The 18,975-nt window shown below is 33.9% G+C and overlaps 4 protein-coding genes across 4 annotated transcripts in view; 3 read left to right on the top strand and 1 right to left on the bottom strand.

Moving 5' to 3' along the window:
* The window catches only part of LOC104737785 (CBL-interacting serine/threonine-protein kinase 14), a 1,934-nt gene extending 1,879 nt beyond the window's left edge, over positions 1–55 (bottom strand). The window contains exon 1 of the mRNA XM_010458045.1: positions 35–55. Coding sequence (XP_010456347.1) covers positions 35–55 — 21 coding nt within the window. The remainder of the gene's footprint in view (positions 1–34) is intronic.
* LOC104734121 (U-box domain-containing protein 16) lies at positions 6,894–9,803 on the top strand. Its single transcript, XM_010453631.2, has one exon. The coding sequence runs from the start codon at positions 7,451–7,453 to the stop codon at positions 9,491–9,493; it is 2,043 nt and encodes a 680-aa protein (XP_010451933.1). The 5' UTR covers positions 6,894–7,450; the 3' UTR covers positions 9,494–9,803.
* Positions 13,872–15,038, top strand: LOC104734120 (transcription repressor OFP1-like). Its single transcript, XM_010453630.2, has one exon. It carries the CDS (start codon positions 14,138–14,140, stop codon positions 14,924–14,926), a length of 789 nt encoding a protein of 262 aa, XP_010451932.1. The 5' UTR covers positions 13,872–14,137; the 3' UTR covers positions 14,927–15,038.
* On the top strand, positions 14,980–15,782 carry LOC104737784 (transcription repressor OFP1-like). The gene is made up of 2 exons (XM_010458044.1): positions 14,980–14,985; positions 15,052–15,782. Exons 1-2 carry the CDS (start codon positions 14,980–14,982, stop codon positions 15,574–15,576), a joined length of 531 nt encoding a protein of 176 aa, XP_010456346.1. The 3' UTR covers positions 15,577–15,782.

The following is an 18,975-nucleotide window of genomic DNA, read 5'->3' as shown; positions in this document are numbered from 1 at the left end:
TTTTTTTTTTTTTTTAATTCCGGTACCCACAAACTGAATTCTGTAGTATAACCATTGAGAATGAATTGTTAATCAACAACACACACACACACACACACACACACACGTCGTAGAAGAAGAAATAAGGAAATACAACTTTAGTCTTTTAGAGAGAGTGTGTATTGATATTAATAGAGAAGCTAAAAAGATATATTAGGGAGAGGGGATCAGTTAGTTAGTTTGTTAGGTCTAGGTTTGAAAAGGCCTTTGGGGGGGTGGGGGGGGGGAGAAAACAAAACAGATAGAGAGACAAATTTGGGATTTGGATAAGAGAGATAAGTCAAGCTCTGTATCGAGTTGTTACATATCATATATATTGCTCATCTTGAGGTAGGAGATGAGGGTATTTCTGTAAATAACTTCCTCAGATTCTTCTTCCTTTTTTTCTTCCTTCTTTTTTTTTTTGGTACAAGACGAAACGTGAGACATTTTCTGTTAATATAAAAATAAAATAAAATAAAAGGAAAGAAGAGGACAGTAAGTTGAATTACAACCATACAGGTGTCCTCGTCGGTGTTGTCTTTGTGGTGGTATCTCCCACTGTTTAGGCCTTTTGAATATACTATAGTAATATTCTTCACATATATATATATATATATATGCGTCATAATAGTAAACTAGTAGTATATTCGTATCTTCAGCTATTGTTATAAAATTACAATGACTATTCTTATACAGATAGATAGAGATAATCAAAAAGGATGGGGTTAAAACGAGATTCATTCTGATTCTGATTCTGATTTGATACACCCCCGCTTTGCAGTGTTCCAACAAATACCAATTGTACGCTGCTGAGTTGGGTTAATGAACAAAAATATATTCTACATTCGTTTATATCAAGCTCAATTTACTGTCTATATAGTTTTGTTGGGTTTTTTTTTACTCTACTCTACTCAACTATAACTATAAGTTTCGAAACTAGTATTTCATCACATACCACTCGTTTATATAAATCCTCTATTTAATGTTACTTCAAATATTCGTTATAACCCTTTAAAACCACTTCGTAAATAAATTTTTCTTCTTTTGGAACAATTAATTTCTACTTTTTGAAAACATATATGTTTAGTAGTAGATTATCCAACCCCGAGCAGAAAGGACGACTGTTTAGAAAATACAGTTGTTTATTTCAATACTTGTTGGAAAATGTCTTGATTCTTATGGCCTATGGGGATATTAATCTATATTTTGTATATATATATATATATATATATTTTGATCCTTTTGAATAATAAGAAGAAAATTTTGTGTTTGAACTTCAGTTGATTACGTACTCTCAATATATGTTCACATTATATTAACAGTGCCTTTTGAACAAAATATATATAAACAGTGCCTATGAAAATAAATTTGCTTCATATAATATAGATATCTTATTGACAAATAAAATCAAACTTTTATTCTCCGGTTTGGGTTACCAAACTTGGAATTATTTTTTAATTTAATGTTTGATTGACAAAAAAAAAATCAAAATCAAAATGGTTACTATCATTTTTACTTAAGTTAATTGGAAAGACAGCATAATTTTTTTTTGTAAAAAGAAATTAGATATTTGAATTGGTTACCCTCTACGTATATGAACACTGTATAGTGTAATACAAACCACTTATGTCTCAAATGATCAAGTTCAATATATGACTTATATAAATTAAATCATCTCAACTGCATTGTCCAAAACAAGATCGATGATCTTTACAGCCGCCGTAAAAATTTGTTGTGTCAAGTTTTACCCAAAAGAAAAAAAGAATGAAGGAATAAAAAAAGGAGATAAAATTTGTTGTCAATTTATTAGAAAAGCTACCACGTGACCTACACCTACCCACCGCGCGAATACACAGCGTAGAACACAATATACATGATCAATCTCAAATTTTTGCCCTTTTTTTTTCGAAGGAACAAATCACGTATATTAAATTATCCGAAGATGACTTTTTTTGAAAGAGAGCCAATAAAATGCCGATTAATTTACATGAAAAAAAAAAAAATTTATTAGTACAGATATTTTTCTTTCAGGAAATAAATCTAATATTAAAACTAGTAAATTTATTTTTGAAATAAATAAAATCTTTCAATTCTAATAAAAAAATTGGTAATCTTCAATATTAAACGTATCAGAAAATCTAAGCAATCTATAACAAAAAGAGCTTTAGCCAAATCGAAGGTCAAAAACCACTTCATAGTTCATAGCTCAAATTTTTATTTTTATTTTTGTTCATTTTTTGTAATTTATCGAGACACAAAAAAAGCTAGTATATTAGATAATCGTACGTTATTATTTTCGCTGTCACGCTGTACATACATGATACATCATACATACATAAAAAACAAACTTATACTATTTTTTATATTTATATATATACATAAACTAAAAGACATGTTTCTTCTGTACGGAAATTGAAGGGAAAAAAGCACCGCGTGAATAATATACGAAACGTATCATTTTCTGATGCTACGTACTTCGCCGAAGCTTCTTTTCGGAAGAATTATGAAGAGAGAAGCTCGTTAAATAATAATACATACTCCAGTAATGAAATCAAAGGTTGGCTCATGAGTTGTATATAAAAATGGATCAAATATAACTGCCCCCTTTTTCTTCGTCGGTTCGAAAGGTTGTTCCAGTGAAAGAAATATCTACCCATGATTAATTAAATGAATACATTATTTCGCCGCTATATGACCCAAAACTTTGTATCCCATTTTGCGACGACGTAAGTTAACGATATATTTCTATATATGATTTACATGAATAATATAATATGCGTATGATGAGCTCAACATAGACAACCTCTTGTTGAAACTTGAAATTGATTAATTATAAATGGTGAAAACAAAGAAAGACCTGTAGTGTAGCATATTGCATATATATATATATATATATATACATAGTGTATTGGTGTGCTGTCTATAGGGAGACTGAGATCAGAACTACGTAATTCATGAATTACAAATGGAATATATATGACGTCCAATATATTATAATGACTTTGTAATCTGTTCTATATATGTAAAATGGTTTTTTTTTTTTTTGGACAAATCACGTAATTCAAGAAAAAATAAGGCTGCCAGAAAAATAAATTTATAAATGTCTTTCGTGTAAGAGAAAGAAACGTATGATGACATAATAGGTATCTCCCGTCAGCATTATATTGTCTTACGTTTAAAAAATGTTCTGACGACTTTATAATATTAGATTAATTCAACATCTAATTATAGTATTTGTCCGTCCAGTCGTCCACGATATGTATACATATTGTAAAACCAGAAGAATCCTTAATTAATATTTGTTCAAGTTTATTTCTGGTAATTAAGAGAGATTTACATAAACCATTTACTACACTTACCATCCTTTTGTTTCAGAAGATCAATTATGAAACACTTAACCTACGAAACACATCTCGATTGTTTTGACATCTTTCTTAATAGAGACACACATCACACATGCATGATTTTAAATAGTATAATAGTATTAAAAAGAAAAAAAAGTATGAATAGTTCCCGTTTGTCTTACCGAATATTAGCTTCTTTTTTTAGTGTAAAATATTCTTACGAGTTACGACTAATGTTTAACGTTATATAATATCTTACGGCAAAATTTATTATTGATCTGAAGTGGTTATAATATCGCATTTGAAGAAAACTCGTGAATTAGAATATTACAGAATAAGAACTATGCTGATACGTCACGTAATAGACAAATTTGGTCTAATGACGCGAGGAATTTGTTTCAAAGTAATATGCAGCTTTATGTTGTTCAAAAAATTATGTTGACAAAGAAATATGTTGTTCAAAAAAAAAAAAAGTAGTACAGCTTTCTGCCCACAAAAAAGAAAAAAAGGGGGAAAAGCTAGTAAAATGCAGCTATCTTTAATATTCTGACAAGGACAAAACTTAAAGAAGTAATAGAACAAATTCTGATCACATCAACGGTTCTAACTTTATTGCTAGGCTAAGTTAATATCCAACAATTTGCAAATATCAACCACATACTTTTTTTTTTCTTTTTTTTTTGTCAAACCTCAACCACATACTTCTATAAACTAATTTGGATGATAATATGGTAAAGATACGAAGATAAATCAGTAGACAACAAAAAGCTTTAGAATTGATATCTACAAACGGATTAAACCATCTTTGTTTACAAAAAATATGTAAACAGTTTATATTATATGAAAAAACAGTTTATATAATATGAAAAAAGAAGATTACATAGATTTTTATCAGACAAACAAATACAACCAAAATATTACTATTGGGGTGTTTAAAGAGAATGATGTAACCGAATAAGTAAAATTACACAATGCTTTAAGCTACCAATTAAATTATAGTGGTTATCCTGTTCGTCTTAATATTACGATAGTATCATCTTTGTTTGACTATCATTCTTATATATAGAAAACTCTTAAAAAGGTTCTGTGGTTGCGATTCATTTTTTCCCAGGACAATCCCTCTAAACATCCCCAACACCAGAAAATTACATCTTTGTGAGGAGAACCATCTTCTGAGTCCCGTTATAAATGGAAATTGATAAATTAGTACATAAATTACGCCAAAATTTTTATATAAATCGGTTTGTTTCTCTATGTGATCTGTTTTTTTTTTTTTTTTTTTTTTTTTTTTTTTTTTTTTTTTTTTTTTTTTTTTTTTNTTTTTGTAATATTAGGAGATAAGATGAGGGAGTGGACTACATCGAAGGTAGCTCTTGGCATTCGGGTACCCGTTCGGATTCGGGTCGAGTATTTCGGATTTTCGGGTATTTCGGTAAAATGGTTCTAGACCCATTCAAGTATTTTTAGTATTTGGGTCGGGTTCGGGTAAACACCCATCAGATTCGGATCGGGTTCAATCCGAAATTAAGTAAACAAAACTCAATTTCATTCAATAATGAGGAATTAGTGGGTTGATGAAAGTTGTACATATTAATATATAAATACTAGAGGTTTTAGAATTAATCAAAGATATTAAAGTGGCAAAATGGTTAGAATGTACCTTTAAAATGTTTTAGGTCATGGGTTCAAATCTCACTAATGACTATTTTTGCACTATATTTATACATGTTCGGATTAATTCGGATACGGTTCGGGTCGGATTTTTGGGTTCAGGTATTTTGGCCAGGCCTAATCGAAGGTCCAAAAGGAGGAGCCCGCACAATTAAAGCAGTATCCCTTGGGCACGGCGACATGTTTTGGTTGGTTTCTCCATCCAGAGTATTATTCCCCACGACCATTACTTGCTAGCTTAGCTAGTAACTCTATTCATTTATTGTGTCATTTAAATGTGTGCCATATAAATTGATATTGCGTCCAGATTCAAGTGTAAGAAATAATAGTATTAGTACAAAAAACCAAATAAAATAGCTGAATAATGGTTTGCTTATGATCTCATATGTTTGGTCTGACGATATCCTGATGTTGATAACTCTTCAATATTCAGATTCATAAATTAATTTCATACATATATTTTACATTTTCATACATACATACATACATATATACATTACACACGTTGAAATAATTGTTATGGACTTTAAAAAGTATTGTTGAGTATGTGGAGTGAGTCAGCATAAGTCGGGATTATTTTGTCTTCTTGCTTGCAAATAATTAAACGGTGATGTCCACATTTAACTAATGAAATGTCTGTATAGTTTAAGAGCCATCATATATAATAGATGACAAGGGTGAAGAAGGCTCACGCACTGATTGATCGTGAGATTGCTTATTATTGACCAATAAATAAATAAGTGTAATTAGAAATATCGATACGGAATGAAGTCCCCACATATAGGTTGATGTGAGTATGAATTGCAATATATAATGGTAAAGAAAATAGTCGAAGTTAAAGCTCTGCAACAACCCATAAATGAAACTAATAAAACAAACAACACAGAATAATACTACTATATAGTTTATGAAAATCCCCGCAGGAGAAAAATCTTGGTTATGAAGTTTAAACACTCCACGGCCAATACATTTGCAAGTAGTTCAAACGGTGCAAAGATGTTGGTTTTGGAATAGGCCTACAAAATTCAGGATTGTTGATCCAGCACTACAAAATTCAGTAATCTATGTTACCACAAGACCATATCTCACGAAAAGCCCAATAAATGCTTGTTTAGCAGTTCGACTAATTATTACATTAAATGGCCCAAATGATTTGTTCTTGTATATTAGGCCTTCGGACGGATACATTAATCTCATAATAAAGCCCAGTTTTAAAACCCTTTTATTTTATTGGCCCAAGTGATTTACTTTATATAATATTTTTTTGTACAAATGATTTATTTTTATTTTTGTTTTCCTTCTCTTTTTTTGTAATCAGAAAACATCCATCATCCCCCACACAACACACCCAAAATAAAAAAAAGTATACGCTGAAATTAACAGTATCATTTAACCATAACTTTCTAATTGAAGTTTAAAATTTATTAAGCTAAAAATGCAAACATCTCATAGATTGCTTTTTAAGGGAAACTACAATACAATTAAAAAAAGACAAAGGGTAGCTAAGTTGTGTAATGGAAAGATTGTTTTATATATTAAAGAAGAACACAAAAACAATCAATGATTCAACAGAAAGTGGAGAAAGCCAGCAGAGCCGAATCAATAATAATAAATTATTATAAAACAAGAATGATTAGTTATGGGATGGGAGGGTAACCATTTATTTTAATACTACTACTATAAGGAAGACGAGATCAATTCTAACAACCCAACAACAACTGGTGCATTCTTATGTCATATAAAAGAAATGAAGACCTTATCTTCATTCTTACATTTCGTATAGTATATTTTCGCTCGACAACTCACGAGGGGTGTGCTGTTTAAAAAAAAAGATTATACTGTAATTAGAGAAGAAGAAAAAGAAAAAGAAAATGCAAAGTAGTTTAAACTAAATGAATCAGCTCATATGTTTGTGAAATAAACATTTGGTTTAATTTCGGGAGAAAAACATAAAAATATAAGAGAAATGGGGAGGGACAATAATAATAATAAGTAAATTAACCAATAAGGAGGGAAGAAGAGAAAAAGTCAAAACAGAAAGAGAGAATGTTTGACCCTCTGTTTTTGTCTAAGCACACACACACACACACAGAGGGGAGAGGGTAGGGGAAGAGGCGGCTTTGTACTTTGTGCGACTGACTTACTGACTTCTTCTGACGGCTCCGTCCCCCGTCGTCTCTCTTTCTCTCTTCTCTTTTTTTTTTTTTTCCGGTTTACGACTTTTTCTTAATCTTTTGATTAAAGTAATTAGTAGTATTAGCTTGTGAACTAAGAAATTCGAAACCAACCAAACCAACTACCGCTTCAACTCTTTTCTTTCTTTCTTTCTTCTTCTTCACTTTTCTTCTGCTTTGGTTCTTGCAATAAAAATTAAAGAAGTTCCCCGGCTACCACCTAAGGAAGTGTTGATATATATGGCTGTTGTTGATGCCTTCCCGGCGAGAAAGCGTCGGCCTTTGGTCGTCTCCGATTCTCCAAAGCTTTCATCATCATCAGAAGCCAAATTAACACGTTCTCTGTTCGTAGCGTCCCATGAGATGTCTTCTATGCTTCCTCTCCCCTTCTTCCTCCGTCGCAATTCTCTCTCTCTCATTCGCAAAGCTCAGATTATAGCTTCCGTTTTCGATGAGCTTCTCCGATCCCAATCTGTTTCAAACTACTACTCCCAATCCGCTCTCCTCTGCTTCGAGGAAATGCTACTCGTTATGCACCGTATCAAGTCTCTCATCGACGATTGCTCTCGTGCTAGCAGACTCTGGCTACTCTTGCAGATCGACGTCGTTTCCTTCAGCTTCCACGAGCTCGTCGCCGATTTATCCACCGTTCTCGATATTTTACCGGTCCACGACTTGGGCCTCAGCGACGACGCCCAAGATCTCATCTCCCTCCTCAGAAAACAATGCTCCCATTCGATGATGTTTCAGTTCGTCGATCCCCGAGACGACGCCCTCCGCCGTAAAGTCACCGATACAATCGACGCCATCAAGCACCACCAGATCTCCCCTCATCACTCTACGCTCACCGCTATTTTCAACGACCTTGGCTTCACCGATTCTGCTTCTTTGACCGACGAAATCCAGAGACTAGAGGACGAGATACACGATCACATCGACGACAGATCCAAATCCTCTGCCGCCTCTCTCATCGGCCTCGTCCGTTACTCTAAGTGCGTCCTCTTCGGTCCCTCCACGCCGTCGCCTCCTGACTTCCGCCGCCACAAGTCCTTGTCGGACGCTAACATCCCCGCCGATTTCCGGTGCCCGATCACGCTCGAGCTGATGCGTGACCCGGTGGTCATCTCCACCGGTCAGACTTACGATCGAGAGTCGATTGATCTCTGGATCCAGTCGGGGCACAGCACCTGCCCTAAAACAGGACAAGTCCTCAAGCACACCTCCCTCATACCTAACCGCGCCTTGAAGAACCTCATCCTTTTGTGGTGCCGCGATCAGAAGATACCGTTCGAGCTCTCCGGCGACGGCGGTGGGGGAGACGCCGGTTCCCCTTGCAATGAGGCGGCAGAGTTTACGAAGATGATGGTGGAGTTTCTGATCGGGAAGCTCTCCGCAGCCGATAAGAACGGTATCGTTTTCGAGCTGCGGGCGCTGGCCAAGTCGGACACGGTGGCCCGAGCCTGCATAGCCGAGGCTGGAGCAATACCGAAGCTGGTAAGGTATCTAGGAACGGAGTGCCCGAGCCTACAGATAAACGCGGTGACGACGATCCTCAACCTCTCCATCCTGGAACAGAACAAGACGAGGATCATGGAAACGGACGGAGCATTAAACGGCGTCATCGAGGTCCTGCGTTCGGGAGCCACGTGGGAGGCTAAGGCCAATGCCGCCGCCACTTTCTTCAGTCTGGCAGGCGTCTCGGCCTACCGAAGAAGACTAGGGAGAAAGGCACGTGTCGTAAGCGGATTGGTCGACTTGGCTAAACGGGGACCCACCAGCTCCAAGAGAGACGCGCTCGTGGCGATCCTCAACCTGGTGGCCGAGAGAGAGAACGTTGGGAGGTTCGTCGAAGCTGGGGTGGTGGAAGCCGCAGGAGACGCATTCCGAGAGCTGCCGGAAGAGGCGGTGGCTGTGGTGGAGGCGGTGGTCAGAAGAGGAGGACTCATGGCGGTGTCAGCGGCTTTCAGTCTGATAAGGCTGTTGGGGGAGGTAATGAGGGAAGGAGCGGATACCACAAGGGAGAGCGCGGCGGCCACGCTGGTCACAATGTGCCGGAAAGGAGGGTCGGAGCTAGTGGCGGAGATGGCGGCGATTCCAGGGATAGAGAGGGTTATATGGGAGATGATAGGAGCTGGAACGGCAAGGGGAGGGAGGAAAGCGGCTTCGCTGATGAGGTACCTAAGACGGTGGGCCGCCGGAGATACACATAATGAAACGACGACCCCTGAGACGCACAGCATTGTAGTCCCAACCCCAAGTAGGATTTTTACTCCCGTTTTATGATCCTTTTGCTTCTTCTTCTTCTGTGTATAAGTTTTTATCAAACCTTTTTTTTTTTTTTTTCTCCTGATGACTTGAAAAGAAAGTAAAGTCAAAAGTGATTCTTTTACGAAGTATTATTATTACACTGCAATTGTAAACAGGGGCGGATCCAAAGAGGGACTAGGTGGGGCACGTGCCTCATGCTAATTAAAAAAAAAAGATTACTTTTTGTTATAACTTATTAGATTAAAATATCAAATGACTATTAGTGTCTGAGTAAATGTTAGGAATGATGTGTTTCATATTTCTAATATCATTTGTTTTTCGTTTATTATGCCACATTTTGTCTTTTCATTTTGTATAAACAATTTTTTTTCTCTTGTTTCTTATATTTTTAATTGGTTGTTAATTACATTTTTTCTTTCTTTTTTACTTATATTTCCAAAATGCACTAGTTAATCGTTATTTGCTTTTCTACTTTCTAAAATATTAATAAATACATATAGTAAATTCAATAGATCAAATTTTGATTCAATTCATATTTCAAAAATGTAAAAATCAATGACAATTATATTTCTCATAAAAAAATTGAATTTTTAAAGTTTTTCACAAACTTAAAGTTTAAAAATATGAGATGCAAAAAAGATATAATTATTATATCAAATAGTTATATCTTATATGTGCCCATGTTAATTTTAGTTTTGGATCCGCTACTGATTGTAAATGTAATTCGACATAAACAATTGAAAAAAATAAACGAAAGATTTTTCCCATCTAGCAAATGAATACATACAAGGGATTGATTGTGTTTATTTACTTGACAAAACTAACTTTTCAGGGATAGTGTTCTTCTCGCTCTCTCTCTCTCATAGTTTCAGTCATAAAATCATATATAATCTTCAAAGCTATCAGATTCACATGTGTAAGTCGTTGCGTGTGTGTATAAAAAGGACAAGAGAATTGGCACAAAATTTCAACAGAAAAGACAGAGCAAAATCCACACACAGGCGAGTGATGGTGATTGGAAATGAAGCTCATGGCAAATACTAGCAACAATCTTTTCTTTCTTTTTTTCTTTCTTTCTTTCTATAGAAGCAAAGTTCCTCTTTCTCTTTTTTTTTTTTTTTTTTTTTTTTTTTTTTTTTTTTTTTTTTTTTTTTNAAGCATTTAATAACTTCTTATTCATTTTTTGATTAACGATTAATTTTTTGTTGGTCTGACAATTTAATATGAATTTTTTTTGTTGGGTAAAAGAGGAAAGACAAGTTTCCTTTCGTTTTGCGACTTGTGTGGGCCGAATAACTTAAGGGCCCGTTAGTCATTACATAATCATGTTTGTTTCTGCAAGAGAGCCCAAATGATATGAAGGCCGTCGTACATACATACAAATTCGTAGCGTGGGAATCGAAATCCCCACGTGGACAAATGAGATTCTGGTCTCTCTGTGATGTTTTACTTGCGTTCATTATCTTTTGTGTCAAACAGTCCTACTTAGGGAAACTGTAACACAATCAAAGAAGAAAAGAAAGATAACCACCATTTTCGTCGATACTACTTTTATGATCTCGTGCTGCACATTTCACAAGGATTACAATGAACACTAATTAACATATATACAAAGGGCTAATAACACTCTTTTTTTGTCATCTGTTTTTTATATTAAAGAAACAGGGTAGGAATACATGATATCCCTATATTAGTAAAAGAGAAGTACAAAATTGAATTCGGATCGGGTCAAAAATTAAAAAAAAAAACCCGAAATTAAACATATGGATACTTGGAAATCAGATCATTTGTTGGGTATAGATATAAACCCGAAAATCAAAAACAATAATTAATTTTAAAAAAGAAATTAAGTTTTAGACAATAATAATTAGCTAATATTTAGGGAAACCATTTAAAGTTATTACCATAAAAATCAAGCTATTAAACTCGAAATTGTATATATAATATAAACATATTTAATTTGGTTATATTATTTGAGATACCTATGGAAACGATAATCAAAATTTAAATTACCAAATCATCATTTATTTCAGATTTTTAAAATTTTCTAAACAAACTATGCTTATAAATTCGAATTACTATATATAGGAAAACACTTAATTTAAACAATTAATACACAATATTACACATATATTCTAATTTAATGTGTTTCTTAATGATAGCCAATGATAATAAATATGACTTGCTCACAAAAATGTTTTTGATTCGAAATCAAAACTAACCTAATTGTCTATGACCTTTATTTATATAATCTTATTAGCAAACTAAATATCACACATCTCCATTGTTTCTTATGAAAACCTTTGTACAAAACATCTCATTATCAAGCCAAACAAATGCGTCATTGTTTATTTTTTGTTATAAGAACATTCATATTTCATGTCGTTTGTTTGTGAGTATACTAATTATGTAATCTGTTTTGCAGCTAATTCTAAAAAACGCAAACATATCAATAATGATTGCCATGTTCAAGAAATTATTCTTTAATTTTTTGCCTGATTTTTTTCGTATGGTTAGTATTCTCATACTCTTTTTTAAGTTTAAACTGATAACAAATATTTAAGATGAATCTTTTTGTCCTTTTATCAATGTATATAATTTTCTCTTTGCTAAGATGCATGAGATTCATGATCATGATTATATGTTCTTAGAGATGGATAAATATTAAATATTTCTTTGTTTCGCATTTTAACTTTGTGCCACCATTTTATTACTTGAATAAAATATTGGCAAGCATGAATCCAACCGATATTATATTTTTCGATTCAACATCATATACAAGAGGAGATAATCAATACATTACATATGTATCAAAACGCTGGGCAAGCATGAATTCCAACTGATATTATATTTTTCTATAGTTTTTTAATATTTTTTTCCTTGGTTATTTTTGTTTTTGACCATTAAAATTAAGAAATTGAACACATAATTTATTTTTCTACATGTTTTGCCCAAAAAAAAAACAGCCTTCCAATCGCATTCACTTATTAATCATAATATTTTATATTATTTGTATTGAAATTTAAAAACTATACGGTTTATGGAATCATTTAAAGTAAAAAAATTACCTCATTTGGATTACATAATATATAGGCTTTGTAATATATATTACTTTAAGAACAAACAATGACCAAATATATGTAATAACACTACATTATTAAAAAATGATCCGAAAATATAAGTTGATATATTTTTTGGATTGAAAATTCTGATGTATTATAATCCTATATTATAAGGATTTACAATATCTATAATATCCTAAAAATTTACTTCTCAATATCATATTTTCAAAAATTTAATCAAATCTAACAATATAATATATATACATATAGGATTTAGAATATCGAATTCTCTTTTACAAAAGTGCACGGGTTGGTTTGCAAAACTCACAATAATACGGTAGAGTTTATATTAATTGTTTACATATTTAGGTTAGGATTGATATTTTTATAAATGCACTTCTTTAGGGTTGGTTTGTCAAAATATATTGTGACTGTGTATCTTCTGCAAACTCATATTTTTATGCACACAATCGTTTAGTGGGTTGGTCCGTTAAATTATACACTGTAAATGTGTATTTCTTACAAATATATATACAAATGCGATATTTTTTGGGTTGTTTTGTAAAAAAGTACATCGTGATTGTCTATTTTTTACAAATGTAATATTTTACGGATTGGTTTTGTCAAATATAAATGTAAATGCCTATTATTATAAATGTATATTTTTATACTAATACAATCTTTTACAGGTTGGTCCGTCAAAACATATGTTATGAGTGATTATTTTTACAAATGCAATCTTCTAAAATACTTTATGTATATTCTAATTTCTACTATAAATCATATTTAAATAGATGAATATTCCCCGGCGCGGATCCGATTCTAGTATATGATACAAAAGCCGGGAGAAGTTTAATATCCGGAAACTAAGGCAACGACACTTTAATCCTCGGAAATATACACTAACATAGGGATTTGTTTTAGAGAAATTTCTTTAAATACCACTAAAAAAGTTTTAGTCCAAAAGTACCACATTTTAGTTTTTTTTTCCAAAATTACCATAAACACCAAAAATTGATTTTTAAGGATGTAGATTTTTTTTTTTAGGTTTGGGTTGACACATTTAGTTTTAGGGTATAGTTTTTAGGGGTAGGGTTTAGTATTTAGAATTTAGGAATTAGTTTTTAGTAGTAGAAATTTAACTCAATTATGTGGTATTTTTAGAAAAAATTACATTTTAGTGGTGTTTTTGAAAAAAAAAACTAAATTGTGGTATTTTGGAATGAAAACCTATTTTAGTGGTATCTATCACAATTGACATTTGTTTTATTGGTGGCACTAAAGTACACACTACTATTCACTACAAAAAAAATAGTATAAAGTGTCAGTGTGAAATGTCAATGTAATTAGAGGAATTGAAAGGAGAACATAATCTAACACAAAATCAATAAAAATGGAGATAGCATCTCACCTCAACTATATCTTTTCTTTTCTTTCTCTTTATTTTTTTCCAAGTACGTAAAAAGACCGACCCCTCACATCACATAATCTCTTCTCTGCCCCTTTATATTCTCCACTCTTCTTCACTCTCTCAGTTTCTAATCTCATCTCAAAGTCTCAACATCAAGAGAAGAAGAAGAAACAACGAAGGCAGCTGATGGGTAACTATCGGTTCAAGGTATCGGAGTTAATCCCTAACGCATGGTTTTACAAACTGAGGGACATGGGAAAGTCAAAGAAACAACAGAGGCAACGAAACAGCACCAATAAACACCACTTCTCTGTTCCTCCTACTCCTACGACCACCACAACGGCACGCAGTCCTAGGCCTCCTTCTAGACGCTCTCCCAAAACACCATCCTCCCGACAGCCCGCCGGGAGCCGTCTTCGTCACCGAGCCACCGTCGACTCTAAATCCTCCACGACTTCCGGTGACAGCACTGCCACCGGAACGGGTTCTTTCTCACCGGAGTTTCGCACAGATCAAGTTCTCCTCCCCGACGAGCCTCTAGACGACAGCTCCTGGTTATCCAGAGCCGCAACCTTTACGCCGCCTCCGGAGCTCGATCTTCGGCCGATCATTACCAAACGGGCAACCACCCCACGGAAGACGGCGGTGAGTTCTCCGGCGGGGGTGAGACTTAGACTGCGGTCGCCGCGGGTCTCGACGAGGAAATCAGTATCGGTAAGCAGCAGCGCAAGAAGAAGCGGAAGCGGAAGCGGGTCGTCGGCGAGGCGGAGCAGGGCGGTGGTGAAGGCGTCGGTGGATCCGAGGAGAGACTTTAAGGAATCAATGGAGGAGATGATAGCAGAGAACAAGATAAGAGCGTCAAAGGATCTAGAAGAGCTTTTGGCTTGCTATCTCTGTCTCAATTCAAACGAGTATCACCCTGTTATCATCAATGTCTTTAAGCAAATCTGGCTTGATCTTAATCTTCCACCTTAATATTCCAATTTATTATATTTTTTTTCTTCCCCTTACTTTAGTAAAAGAATAAGATGCATGTAAATTATATATATAGTATGATTATTCTTGTACTAATATAACAATTTGGATGCATGGTCGTCTAGATTANTTCCGGTGACAGCACTGCCACCGGAACGGGTTCTTTCTCACCGGAGTTTCGCACAGATCAAGTTCTCCTCCCCGACGAGCCTCTAGACGACAGCTCCTGGTTATCCAGAGCCGCAACCTTTACGCCGCCTCCGGAGCTCGATCTTCGGCCGATCATTACCAAACGGGCAACCACCCCACGGAAGACGGCGGTGAGTTCTCCGGCGGGGGTGAGACTTAGACTGCGGTCGCCGCGGGTCTCGACGAGGAAATCAGTATCGGTAAGCAGCAGCGCAAGAAGAAGCGGAAGCGGAAGCGGGTCGTCGGCGAGGCGGAGCAGGGCGGTGGTGAAGGCGTCGGTGGATCCGAGGAGAGACTTTAAGGAATCAATGGAGGAGATGATAGCAGAGAACAAGATAAGAGCGTCAAAGGATCTAGAAGAGCTTTTGGCTTGCTATCTCTGTCTCAATTCAGACGAGTATCACCCTATTATCATCAATGTCTTTAAGCAAATCTGGCTTGATCTTAATCTTCCACCTTAATATTCCAATTTTATTATATAGTATTTTTCTTCCCCTTAATTTTAGTAATCTCTCTCTCTCTCTCTGCTGAATAAGATGCATGTATATAGTATGATTATTCTTGTACTGACTATTTTAGATGCATGGTCGTCTAGATTAGCATATGAGGACTTTAATTATTTTCCTTGTACTTGTTTAACGGCCATTCCTTGAATTATACGTACTTATCCGAATGGGCGGGGCACACTTTTCTTCTACTAATCATCTTACTGTGACTGCACGGACGAAACAACTCTAGGTGTAATTGTTTGTTTTTACTTTAAAATCAAATTTATGCGGAAAGGGAGACTATTAATGTGTCAATAGTAATACCAACTCTACCTTCTCCTCATGAATTTCACTACATCTTTCTCATGGATCTAAACTTAAAAATATAATTAATGGGATTTTAAACGATTAGAGACTCATTAGTATGCAAGTGTGTTGAGAACTACTAGTACTATCTGCAATTACTCGGCATGTTATATGACGTTGAGACAAAATCGATAGACACATACTAATAGTAAACGTTTTATTTATATTTAGTAGATCCATTTAGACCTACGATACCGACAATTCATTAAAACAGCATCTGCGGTATTTTCATACCTAACTTTGGATATGTGTGTACGTGTGCATTTCTCGATTTCACATCTTTATGATTTTATATATATATATATATATACATATATATATATGTGTAAATTGTTAACTTTATTTTTTTTGGTTCTGACCTTCACGTATTGTTTTTGTTTATATATAAATAATAAACAGTAGTATATGCATGCATTGCATACCGCTACCGCATACAAACAAGAGTGCGACAAGCAAAAAGAAAACAAAACGATTTTGCTTTTAGGCATATAAGTGCCAAAGAAAAAAACCAAAATCTTCAATTGGGCTGTTTTTATTTATATATTTCGGTGATGGGTCACAAAATGACGAGAATATATAGAAAAAGAAGTAGTAACATGTAGACAAACAAAAAAACGAAACAGTAATTAATGGAGATATGATGAAATAGTTCGTACGGACAAACATTGGCTACTGTCTTCTAGTTGTATCATGCATTCACGAAACATCTATGATAGTTCTCTATTTTTTTTATGTAAACTCTATTATAGACTAACTTTTGCTCAAATAGATCCTTATTTTCATCTCTATAATAGAAATTGTTATTTTTTCTATATATATAGAGGAATTCTATTTTTTCCTCTATAAATATAGGTGAACTATTTTATTTGCAAAGTAGTCCTTTTAGTCTTTAACTTTTTTTTATTTATGACCAAAATAAATAAAATAAATAGTTTTAAGAACTAATTATATAAAGTTAATAAAATAACTATTTTTAAGAACTAATAATATAAATTTAAGTATAAATCTTTATTTTAAAATATTGAGACTACCATTTGGAAAATATAATTTCTATAAATAATAATATTTATTTTTCGTTCATTCCATAATAATTATTTTAATACAATAAAAACTAATAACTTAATAATCTGGTAAATTACTTTGGGGTCCACCAATATTGCTAAAATATTGTCCAAACGAACCAAATGAAGTAGATGGAGGAGGAGCTTGTTGGTTTTGTTGTTGATTATTCCGCTTTGTATAATTCGTGTTCAGCCTCAAAATATCCACGAACATTTGGATGTAGAGTATCGAAGTCACAAAATAAAATTTTGTTTTCTTCTTTTAGCTCTTTCAATTTAATTTAAATAAAAATAATAATAATAATTTTATGAAAGTGCTATAAAAATTAAAGTAAAATGTGTTCGTTTGCAATTTTTATAAAGAAAAGATGTTAATTGTGAAATAAAAAATTATCTATTTGGAATATTCTCTTTTAGAGGAAAAATAAAGAAAACTATTGGAGCAAAACTCATCTCTATTATAAAAAATTTCTATTATAGATAAAAAATAGGAAAAACCATTGGAGATGGTCTCTCATATAATCTTCGATGAGATTTGGTTTATCAATCTTAAAATAAAAAATAGCTTAAGATTTCTTAAAATATAAAAATAGGAAGCAAGAAGGAATCTCATGCGACATTAAACTGACAAAAGTATATTTTTAGGTTACGGGGTACCCATGGAAAGAAGCAGGTTGACAAACGAAAACGTGCTCTTTGATTGTTTTCACTAAAATGATTTTTTTGTTTTCATTTTTGATACAAGATTGCTAAAATTTTTATTCTAACCTGTCAAAAACTAGCACTTCGTTTTATCTCATTATCCTAAATTTAAAATTCATTATCATAAAGATTTTTTTCGATTATAAGTATTCAAATTATAACTTACTTAAGCACTAAAACCAAATAAATAATTGTTATATATGGATACACCTAAAACTATGTTGTAAGATTTTTATTGAAATAAGATCAAATATATACAGCGAAGAAAACTTAAAACATGATATTTTGTGAAACATTAAAAATATTGATTTATTCCATACGTGTGCAGAGGTAAGTGTTGCACAAAAGTGACTATTACACTGACTGAAGTTCAAAACTGGGACCAAGAAAGGTGAATTAAAAGGTACCCAAATCTATCTATCTTTTTTTCCAAAATTATATATAATTATATATAACCCAAAAAAAAAAAGTTCCAAAAGCTTTGTCGGGCACGCCGGCAATATACTACAAAGTTTTTTTTTTCTCTTTTTAAAAAAGTTTAAATTATTGCAACAAAACTTCTAAATGAAATTTCGATGTTATCGAAGAACAGACCATGGTAGTACACAATACATTTTTAAACTTGGACTTACCTAAGTTCGGTCAAAATCAACACTGACAAACTAAGTTCTTTGATAATTTGTAATGGGTGGATTTTTAGAGGTGCTCCCAGTGAAAATGCTGAGAACCTGCTATACCATCTCGCAGAAAAAGAAATTAACTCGGAAGTCAAGGATTTATATTTGTGGGCTAACTCGACAAGGGAATCTCAAGATCGTTTTAGCTTCTCCGACACTTTGGAAAGTCTGCAAACCACCAGCAACGGAGGTACTTGGCACAAGCATGTTTGGTTCCCAGGTTCTATTCCCAAATACTCCTTCATAATGTGGCTTGCTTGCCTTGATAGAATGCCAACTTTGTCTCGCTTGAGGAACTGGGGTCTCTTGGAAGATGACACCTGTATTCTCTGTGAAATTTATACTGAAACAAGAGATCACCTATTCGTACGCTGTCCTTATAGCTACGACTTGTGGAGATGGTGCACCTCAAGAATGAAACTGCACTTCTTTGGTTTTAACTCTTGGGACGGTTTCCTACTATGGTTGCAAGCCTCCTCCGAAAGAAACTTGGCAACACTGAAGTTACTGGTAGCTCAGGCAGTGATCTGCACACTTTGGCATGAGCGAAACACGCGAATCTTCAC

Source organism: Camelina sativa, chromosome 13, assembly GCF_000633955.1.
Source record: "Camelina sativa cultivar DH55 chromosome 13, Cs, whole genome shotgun sequence".
Lineage (NCBI taxonomy): Eukaryota > Viridiplantae > Streptophyta > Magnoliopsida > Brassicales > Brassicaceae > Camelina > Camelina sativa.
Note: the sequence above shows the minus strand (reverse complement) of the source record. Positions and strands in the feature narration are given on the sequence as shown.

Excerpts from the sequence above, each read along its gene's own strand:
- LOC104734121 (XM_010453631.2), top strand. The coding sequence starts at position 7,451 with ATGGCTGTTGTTGATGCCTTCCCGGCGAGAAAGCGTCGGCCTTTGGTC.
- LOC104734120 (XM_010453630.2), top strand. The coding sequence starts at position 14,138 with ATGGGTAACTATCGGTTCAAGGTATCGGAGTTAATCCCTAACGCATGG.